Source organism: Carcharhinus amblyrhynchos, unplaced genomic scaffold (genome assembly GCF_965287045.1).
Source record: "Carcharhinus amblyrhynchos unplaced genomic scaffold, sCarAmb.v2.hapA chromosome_1070, whole genome shotgun sequence".
Lineage (NCBI taxonomy): Eukaryota > Metazoa > Chordata > Chondrichthyes > Carcharhiniformes > Carcharhinidae > Carcharhinus > Carcharhinus amblyrhynchos.
In genome coordinates, this window is record NW_027650810.1 from 29,703 (window position 1) to 40,000 (window position 10,298).

At 54.1% G+C, this 10,298-nt stretch overlaps 1 protein-coding gene across 1 annotated transcript in view; it reads left to right on the forward strand.

Moving 5' to 3' along the window:
* The first annotated feature begins 951 nt into the window (after positions 1–951).
* ngdn (neuroguidin, EIF4E binding protein) overlaps positions 952–10,298 on the forward strand; it is a 10,079-nt gene continuing 732 nt past the window's right edge. The window contains exons 1-6 of the mRNA XM_080184963.1: positions 952–1,007; positions 1,964–2,035; positions 4,885–5,022; positions 7,970–8,054; positions 8,866–8,918; positions 9,517–9,630. Coding sequence (XP_080041089.1) covers positions 975–1,007; positions 1,964–2,035; positions 4,885–5,022; positions 7,970–8,054; positions 8,866–8,918; positions 9,517–9,630 — 495 coding nt within the window. The 5' untranslated portion in view covers positions 952–974. The remainder of the gene's footprint in view (positions 1,008–1,963; positions 2,036–4,884; positions 5,023–7,969; positions 8,055–8,865; positions 8,919–9,516; positions 9,631–10,298) is intronic.

Here is a 10,298-nt window from a genome sequence, read left to right on the forward strand (position 1 = left end):
GAACTGATCCACTTCAGATCAGCCATGATCTTATTGAATGGTGGGGCAGGCTCGAGGGGCTAGATGGCCGACTCCTGCTCCATACGTGTTGGAGTTTAGAAGGATGAGGGGGGGTCTTATAGAGACGTATAAGATAATGAATGGGATGGATAGGGTAGAGGTAGAGAGATTCTTCCTGCTCAGAAAGGACAGCAGGACTAGAGGGCACAGCCTCAAGGGGGGGGGAGTGCAGTTTAGATCAGAGTTGAGGAGGAACTTCTTCACTCAAAGGGTGGTGAATCTCTGGAATTCTCTGCCCGTTGAAGTGGTGGAGGCTACCTCGCTAAATATATTTAAGTCACGGGTAGATAGGTTTCTGATAGACAAGGGAATTAAGGGGAGAAAGCGGGAAAGTGGAACTGATTCACTTCAGATCAGCCATGATCTTATTGAATGGTGGGGCAGGCTTGAAGGGCCGAATGGCCTACTACTTCTTATGTTCTTAACATTGAAGCAATAATAACCCAGTGGGGAGCTCCAGGCGAGGACACATTAAGTCCATCAGGTTGAGGGCCATGTCCTTGTGCTGGAGACCTGGCAATGGTGAAGGTGGCTAGGGTACAAACATGTCCACTCCGGTACATGAGCACCTTTCAGTCGGCCACCCGCCCGCTGACGTCACCGCTCCCCTCCCCGCCCATCAGGCGCCTGTCAATCAAAGCAGTGGGGTCGGCATCCTGTTCATTACATCACATCCGGCGTGCTAAGGCGTAAGCGTCACCTCCGCTCTGCGAGGACGGAGGTACGCGTCACTTCCGGTTCGGCGGTCGCGAGGCGGAAGCGTCACGTCCAGTCCGCCGCGTCGCCGGAGTTGGCGTCACCTCCGGTCCGTCGGGTAGAGAGCGTCAGTTCCTGTCCGCCGCGGGCGGGCCGTTCCTCCCCCGGGACACGCTACCCGCAGTTCCGGTTCCGGTGTGTGTGTGTGTGCGGGAGAAATGGCGGCCGTCTTGAGGACGCTGAGCCAGCAGGTGGGGGCTGCCAGGAGAGGCCGGGGATTCGGGCCTAGGGCGGGGGCTGGAACCCCCATTGATATCAATCCCAAGACATTTGGGATCGTCTGGAGGGAATTAGGAGGATCTGGAGTGAGGGAATGAGCTAGTACAGGGGGAGAGGGGCTGAATGGCCTCCTCCTGTCCCTGTGTAACAGGCTGGAGAGAGAGGGGCTGAATGGCCTCCTCCTGTTCCTGTGTAACAGGCTGGAGAGAGAGGGGCTGAATGGCCTCCTCCTGTCCCTGTGTAACAGGCTGGAGAGAGCGGCTGAATGGCCTCCTCCTGTCCCTGTGTAACAGGCTGGAGGAGAGGGGCTGAATGGCCTCCTCCTGTTCCTGTGTAACAGGCTGGAGAGAGAGGGGCTGAATGGCCTCCTCCTGTCCCTGTGTAACAGGCTGGAGGAGAGCGGCTGAATGGCCTCCTCCTGTCCCTGTGTAACAGGCTGGAGGAGAGGGGCTGAATGGCCTCCTCCTGTTCCTGTGTAACAGGCTGGAGAGAGAGGGGCTGAATGGCCTCCTCCTGTCCCTGTGTAACAGGCTGGAGAGAGAGGGGCTGAATGGCCTCCTCCTGTCCCTGTGTAACAGGGCTGGAGGAGAGGGGGCTGAATGGCCTCCTCCTGTTCCTGTGTAACAGGCTGGAGAGAGAGGGGCTGAATGGCCTCCTCCTGTCCCTGTGTAACAGGCTGGAGGAGAGGGGCTGAATGGCCTCCTCTTGTCCCTGTGTAACAGGCTGGAGAGAGAGGGGCTGAATGGCCTCCTCCTGTCCCTGTGTAACAGGCTGGAGAGAGAGGGGCTGAATGCCTCCTCCTGTCCTGTCTAACAGGCTGGAGGAGAGGGGGCTGAATGGTCTTCCGGTGTGTTGTGGATTGGTCTATACAGTTGGAATCAGTGACCCTCTCTGTCTCTCTCTCTGTCACTCTCTCTCTATCCCACAGCTCACCGCAGCGAACACTCACATCAGCAAGGTCGTCCAGCATCTCCGCGATGGAGACTTCCCAACGGAGAAGGTGAGAATCCGAGGAGGCTGGAATGAAGGAAGAGCTTGTGGTGTGAGGAACGGGTTGAGGACTCTGGGTCTGTCCTCGTTGGGAGTTTAGAAGGATGGGGGGGGGGGGGGATCTTATTGAAACTTACAGGATACTGCGAGGCCCTGGATAGAGTGGACAGGGAGAGGATGTTTCCACTAGTAGGAAAAACTGGAACCAGAGAGGCACAACCTCAGGGTAAAGGGACGGTCCTTTTAAAACAGAGATGGGGAGGGATTTCTTCACCCAGAGAGTGGGGAATGTGTGGGACTCTTTGCCCCAGAGGAGGCCGGTTCCCTGAGTGTCTTTAAGACAGAAATAGATCGGTTCCTGATAATAAGGGGATCGGGGGAAAAGGCAGGAGAATGGGGGATGGGGAAAATATCAGCCATGATTGAATGGGGGAGCAGAGTCGAGGGGCCGAGTGGCCTCATTCTGCTCCTACATCTTACAGAAGCAGCTGGGAATCAGTGTGAGCCCTGCCTGGAACCAAGGTGAACAGAACAGTTTTAAGACGCTGGGTGTCAGGGTTGAGAACATAAGACTGCACCAGGACAAGGAGAGAAAGAGAAACTTCGATTTAATTTATCATTTTCACGTGTATTGGGATACAGTGAAAAGTATTGTTTCTTACACGCTATACAGACAAAGCATACCGTTGATAGAGAAGGAAAGGAGAGGGTTGCAGAATGTAGTGTTACAGTCACAGCGAGGGTGTAGAGAAAGATCAGCTTAATGCGAGGTAGGGTCCATTCCAAAAGTCTGACAGCAGCAGGGAAGAAGCTGTTCTTGAGTCGGTCGGTACGGGACCTCAGACTTTTGTATCTTTTTCCCCGACGGAAGAAGGTGGAAGAGAGAATGTCCGGGGTGTGTGTCGGGGGGGGGTCCTTAATTATACTGGCTGCTTTCCCCGAGGCAGCGGGAAGTGTAGACAGAGTCAATGGATGGGAGGCTGGTTTGTGTGATGGATTGGGGCTACATTCACCACCCTTTGTAGTTCCTTGCGGCCTTGAGCAGAGCAGGAGCCCAGACCGAGCTGTGATCCAACCAGAAAGAATGCTTTCTATGGGGCATCTGTAAAAGTTGGTGAGAGTCCGTAGCGGACATGCCAAATTTCCTTAGTCTTCTGGGAAAGTAGAGGCGTTGGTGGGGCTTTCTTAACTATAGTGTCGGCGTGAGGGGGACCAGGACAGGTTGTTGGTGATCTGGACACCTAGAAACGTGAAGCTCTCGATCCTTTCTACTCCATCCCCGTTGATGTAGACAGGGACATGTTCCCCTTTACACTTCCTGAAGTCGATGAGAATCTCCTTTGTTTTGTTGACACTGAGGGAGAGATTATTGTCACCGCACCAGTTCACCAGATTCTCGATCTCACTTCCTGTTCTCTGTCTCATCATTGTTTGAGATCCGACCCAGTACGGTGGAGTCATCAGCAAACTTGAGAATGGAATTGGAGGGGAATTTGGCCGCACGGTCAGAGGGGTATAAGGAGGGGGCTGAGAACACAGCCTTGTGGGGCAGCGGTGTAGAGGATGATCGTGGAGGAGGTGTTGTCGCCTCTCCTTACTGATTGTTACTGTCTCTCTCTCTCTCTGACAGAGACAGCAAGAGGGAGAGGGGTGGGGAGGGTTTAAGGAGGGAATTCCAGCGCTCGGCCCCCCCCCCCCCCCAGGCAGCCCTAACCCCCAATGGCGGAGTGATGGGAATTGAGGGACGCTCGAGAGGCCGGAATTGGAGGAAGGCAGAGATAGGGAGGGGGTGTAGGGGGGCTGGAGGGGGTTACAGAGATAGGGAGGGGGTGTAGGGGGGCTGGAGGGGGTTACAGAGATAGGGAGGGGGTGTAGGGGGGCTGGAGGGGGTTACAGAGATAGGGAGGGGGTGTAGGGGGCTGGAGGGGGTTACAGAGATAGGGAGGGGGTGTAGGGGGGCTGGAGGGGGTTACAGAGATAGGGAGGGGGTGTAGGGGGCTGGAGGGGGTTACAGAGATAGGGAGGGGGTGTAGGGGGGCTGGAGGGGGTTACAGAGATAGGGAGGGGGTGTAGGGGGCTGGAGGAGGTTACAGAGATAGGGAGGGGGTGTAGGGGGACTGGAGGAGGTTACAGAGATAGGGAGGGGGTGTAGGGGGACTGGAGGAGGGTTACAGAGATAGGGAGGGGTGTAGGGGGGCTGGAGGAGGTTACAGAGATAGGGAGGGGGTGTAAGGGGGCTGGAGGAGGTTACAGAGATAGGGAGGGGGTGTAGGGGGGCTGGAGGAGGTTACAGAGATAGGGAGGGGTGTAGGGGGGCTGGAGGAGGTTACAGAGATAGGGAGGGGGTGTAAGGGGGGCTGGAGGAGGTTACAGAGATAGGGAGGGGGTGTAGGGGGGCTGGAGGAGGTTACAGAGATAGGGAGGGGGTGTAGGGGGACTGGAGGAGTTACAGAGATAGGGAGGGGGTGTAGGGGGCTGGAGGAGGTTACAGAGATAGGGAGGGGGTGGTAGGGGGGCTGGAGGAGGTTACAGAGATAGGGAGGGGGTGTAAGGGGGCTGGAGGAGGTTACGCAGATAGGGAGGGGGTGTAGGGGGGCTGGAGAGGTTACAGAGATAGGGAGGGGTGTAGGGGGCTGGAGGAGGTTACAGAGATAGGGAGGGGGTGTAAGGGGCTGGGAGGAGGTTACGCAGATAGGGAGGGGGTGTAGGGGGGCTGAGGAGGTTACAGAGATAGGGAGGGGGTGTAGGGGGGCTGGAGGAGACGCGGGGTGAAGAGATTTGCGATGGGGACGGGGTGCCCCTAACGGGCATGGAGGGCTATTAAAGAGAGTGAACCCAATGATCTTTGTCTGTGCGCAGGGACTGAGTATCCTGGAAGTGAAGAATCACATGCTGACAATGTACTTGTTGGACCTGGCCCAGGTTATCCAACGGAAGGTGAATGGAGCAACACTGAGGGAGGAACCAGCCGTCATGAGACTGATAGAAATCCGAACAGTGAGTTCCAATCTCATCGAGGGGTCGGGGTGGTTTATATACAGAATAACAGATACCCGGGAGTGAGTTACAGACTGGAATCTAATCGAGGGGTTCGGGGTGGTTTTATATATAGAATAACAGATACCCGGGAGTGAGTTACAGACTGGAATCTAATCGAGGGGTTCGGGGGGTTTATATATAGAATAACAGATACCCGGGAGTGAGTTACAGACTGGAATCTAATCGAGGGGTTCGGGGTGGTTTATATATAGAATAACAGATACCCGGGAGTGAGTTACAGACTGGAATCTAATCGAGGGGTTCGGGGTGGTTTTATACAGAATAACAGATACCCGGGAGTGAGTTACAGACTGGAATCTAATCGAGGGTTCGGGTGGTTTATATACAGAATAACAGATACCCGGGAGTGAGTTACAGACTGGAATCTAATCGAGGGGTTCGGGGTGGTTTATATATAGAATAACAGATACCCGGGAGTGAGTTACAGACTGGAATCTAATCGAGGGGTTCGGGGTGGTTTATATATAGAATAACAGATACCCGGGAGTGAGTTACAGACTGGAATCTAATCGAGGGGTTCGGGGTGGTTTATATACAGAATAACAGATACCCGGGAGTGAGTTACAGACTGGAATCTAATCGAGGGGTTCGGGGTGGTTTATATACAGAATAACAGATACCCGGGAGTGAGTTACAGACCGGAATCTAATCGAGGGGTTCGGGGGGGTTTATATATAGAATAACAGATACCCGGGAGTGAGTTACAGACTGGAATCTAATTAGGGGTTCGGGGTGGTTTATATATAGAATAACAGATACCCGGGAGTGAGTTACAGACTGGAATCTAATCGAGGGGTTCGGGGTGGTTTATATACAGAATAACAGATACCCGGGAGTGAGTTACAGGACTGGAATCTAATCGAGGGGTTCGGGGTGGTTTATATACAGAATAACAGATTACCCGGGAGTGAGTTACAGACTGGAATCTAATCGAGGGGTTCGGGGTGGTTTATATATAGAATAACAGATACCCGGGAGTGAGTTACAGACTGGAATCTAATCGGGGGGGGGGGGGTTTATATACAGAATAACAGATACCCGGGAGTGAGTTACAGACTGGGAATCTAATCGAGGGGTTCGGAGGGGGGGGTTTATATACAGAATAACAGATACCCGGGAGTGAGTTACAGACTGGAATCTAATTAGGGGTCGGGGGGGTTTATACAGATAACAGATACCCAGGAGTGAGTTACAGACTGGAATCTAATCGAGGGTTCGGGGTGGTTTATATACAGAATAACAGATACCCGGGAGTGAGTTACAGACTGGAATCTAATCGAGGGGTTCGGGGTGTTTATATACAGAATAACAGATACCCGGGAGTGATTTACAGACTGGAATCTAATCGAGGGGTTCGGGGTGGTTTATATACAGAATAACAGATACCCGGGAGTGAGTTACAGACTGGAATCTAATCGAGGGGTTCGGGGTGGTTTATATATAGAATAACAGATACCCGGAGTGAGTTACAGACTGGAATCTAATCGAGGGGTTCGGGGGTGGTTATATACAGAATAACAGATACCCGGGAGTGAGTTACAGACTGGAATCTAATCGAGGGGTTCGGGGTGGTTATATACAGAATAACAGATACCCGGGAGTGAGTTACAGACTGGAATCTAATCGAGGGGTTCGGGGTGGTTTATATATAGAATAACAGATACCCGGGAGTGAGTTACAGACTGGAATCTAATCGAGGGGTTCGGGGTGGTTTATATACAGAATAACAGATACCCGGGAATGAGTTACAGACGGAATCTAATCGAGGGGTTCGGGGTGGTTTATATATAGAATAACAGATACCCGGGAGTGAGATTACAGACTGGAATCTAATCGAGGGTTCGGGGTGGTTTATATATAGAATAACAGATACCCGGGAGTGAGTTACAGACTGGGAATCTAATCGAGGGGTTTCGGGGTGGTTTATATACAGAATAACAGATACCCAGGAGTGAGTTACAGACTGGAATCTAATCGAGGGTTTCGGGGAGGTTTATATACAGAATAACAGATACCCGGGAGTGAGTTACAGACTGGAATCTAATCGAGGGGTTCGGGATGGTTATATACAGAATAACAGATACCCGGGAGTGAGTTACAGACTGGAATCTAATCGAGGGGTTCGGGGTGGTTTATATACAGAATAACAGATACCCGGGAGTGAGTTACAGACTGGAATTTAATCGAGGGGTTCGGGGGTGGTTTATATATAGAATAACAGATACCCGGGAGTGAGTTACAGACTGGAATCTAATCGAGGGGTTCGGGGTGGTTTATATATAGAATAACAGATACCCGGGAGTGAGTTACAGTCTGGAATCTCATCGAGGGGTTCGGGGTGGTTTATATACAGAATAACAGATACCCGGGAGTGAGTTACAGACCGGAATCTAATCGAGGGGTTCGGGGGTGGTTTATATATAGAATAACAGATACCTGGGAGTGAGTTACAGACTGGAATCTAATCGAGGGGTTCGGGGTGGTTTATATACAGAATAAACAGATACCCGGGAGTGAGTTACAGACTGGAATCTAATCGAGGGGTTCGGGGTGGTTTATATACAGAATAACAGATACCCGGGAGTGAGTTACAGACTGGAATCTAATCGAGGGGTTCGGGGTGGTTTTATATACAGAATAACAGATACCCGGGAGTGAGTTACAGACTGGAATCTAATCGAGGGGGTCGGGGTGGTTTATATACAGAATAACAGATACCCGGGAGTGAGTTACAGACTGGAATCTAATCGAGGGGTTCGGGGGTGGTTTATATATAGAATAACAGATACCCGGGAGTGAGTTACAGACTGGAATCTAATCGAGGGGTTCAGGGTGGTTTATATATACACAATAACAGATCCCGGGTTCTGGATTGTGTCCACAGGTTTTGGAGAAGATGAGGCCAGTCGATCAGAAGCTCCGATACCAGATCGATAAGCTGGTGAAAACGGTTCTGACTGGGAATCTCAGTAAGGAGGGGGTTGGTTATCCATCTGTAACGTGCATCGAGCCTGTCCCCCCCCTATCCTCTCTCTGTCCCCCCCCCATCCTCTCTCTGTCCCCCCCCTATCCTCTCTCTGTCCCCCCCTTATCCTCTCTCTGTCCCCCCCCTATCCTCTCTCTGTCCCCCCTATCCTCTCTCTGTCCCCCCTATCCTCTCTCTGTCCCCCCCTATCCTCTCTTGTCCCCCCCTATCCTCTCTCTGTCCCCCCTATCCTCTCTCTGTCCCCCCTATCCTCTCTCTGTCCCCCCCTATCCTCTCTCTGTCCCCCCCCATCTCTCTCTGTCCCCCCCATCCTCTCTCTGTCCCCCCCCTATCCTCTCTCTGTCCCCCCTATCCTCTCTCTGTCCCCCCCATCCTCTCTCTGTCCCCCCCTATCCTCTCTCTGTCCCCCCACTATCCTCTCTCTGTCCCCCCTATCCTCACCTGTCCCCCCCCTATCCTCTCCTGTCCCCCCCCCATCCTCTCTCTGTCCCCCCCCCATCCTCTCTCTGTCCCCCCCCCATCCTCTCTCTGTCCCTCCCCCCCACCTCTCTGTCCCTCCCTCCCCCCCATCTCTCTGTCCCTCCCTCCCCCCATCTCTCTGTCCCTCCCTCCCCCCTCTCTCTGTCCCTCCCTCCCCCCTCTCTCTGTCCCTCCCTCCCCCCCCTCTCTCTGTCCCTCCCTCCCCCCCCTCTCTCTGTCCCTCCCTCCCCCCCTCTCTCTGTCCCTCCCTCCCCCCGCCCCCCTTCGGATTTTCTTCTATCAGAATTAATTTTTCATTTGGTTCCTTCTTTCAGGTGTGGGTGACCCCTTAACCTTTAAACCCAACCCCACCGGCCTGGTCAGTCAGGTGAGTTACAGGTTCAATGGGCTGAATGGCCTCCACGACCCTCCCCACAGTGCGGCGCTCCCTCAGCACCGACCCTCCCCACACACAGTGTGGCGCTCCCTCAGCACCGACCCTCCCCACACAGTGCGGCGCTCCCTCAGCACCGACCCTCCCCACAGTGCGGCGCCTCCCTCAGCACCGACCCTCCCCACAGTGGCGGCGCTCCCCTCAGCACTGACCCACCCCACAGTGCGGCGCTCCCCTCAGCACTGACCCTCCCCACACACAGTGCGGCGCTCCCTCAGCACCGACCCTCCCCACACAGTGCGGCGCTCCCCTCAGCACCGACCCTCCCCACACACAGTGCGGCGCTCCCTCAGCACCGACCCTCCCCACACAGTGCGGCGCTCCCTCAGCACCGACCCTCCCCACACAGTGCGGCGCTCCCTCAGCACCGACCCTCCCCCCACACAGTGCGGCGCTCCCTCAGCACCGACCCTCCCCACACAGTGCGGCGCTCCCTCGGCAGTGAGCCTGATTGAGTTTTTATCGAGCTGGGTGACGCTGTTTTGGGGTAAAATGGTGCCTGTTTAATTGACGGTCTGTGTTGTGTCTGCAGCTCGCGGAGGACGAGCAGGCTGCGATGGAAGTTGCGATGCTGCCTGCAGTAAAGGAACCCGGATTAAATCCCAGGAAAGTCTATGTTCCTCCCGTCTGGTACCGATGCATTACCGTAAGTAGCGTCTGAACCACAACAGCCTCCTCCCTCCCCCTCCCCCACCGTTTCCCAATCTGTAACGTCACCTTCTTCTCCCCGGGTTTCTCTATCCCCCCCTCCCTTATCCTAGAGATTTACAGAATGGAAACAGGCCCTTCGGCCCAACTTGTCCATGCCGCCCCCTTTTTTAACCCTTAGTTCATCCCAATTGCCCACCTTTGGCCCCTATCCGGCTCCCCGAATCCTGCCGTGTGGGTTGGCGCTGCTGCTGCTTCCCCCCAGCGCCAGGGATCCGGCTTCCCGTCCCAGCCTCGGTTCACTGTCTGTGTGAAGTCTGCCCCCTCTCTCTCTCTCTCCCGCCCCGTGTCTGCGTGGGCTTCCTCCGGGTGCTCCAGTTTCCTCCCACAGTCCAAAGATGTGTAGGTTAGGGGGATTGGCCGTGCTAAATTGTCCTTAGTGTCCCAAAGATGTGTAGGTTAGGGTGGATTGGCCGTGCTAAATTGCCCCTTAGTGTCCAAAGATGTGTAGGTTAGGGGGGATTGGCCGTGCTAAATTGTCCCTTAGTGTCCAAAGATGTGTAGGTTAGGTGGATTGGCCATGCTAAATTGTCCTTAGTGTCCAAAGATGTGTAGGTTAGGGTGGATTGGCCGTGCTAAATTGTCCCTTAGTGTCCAAAGATGTGT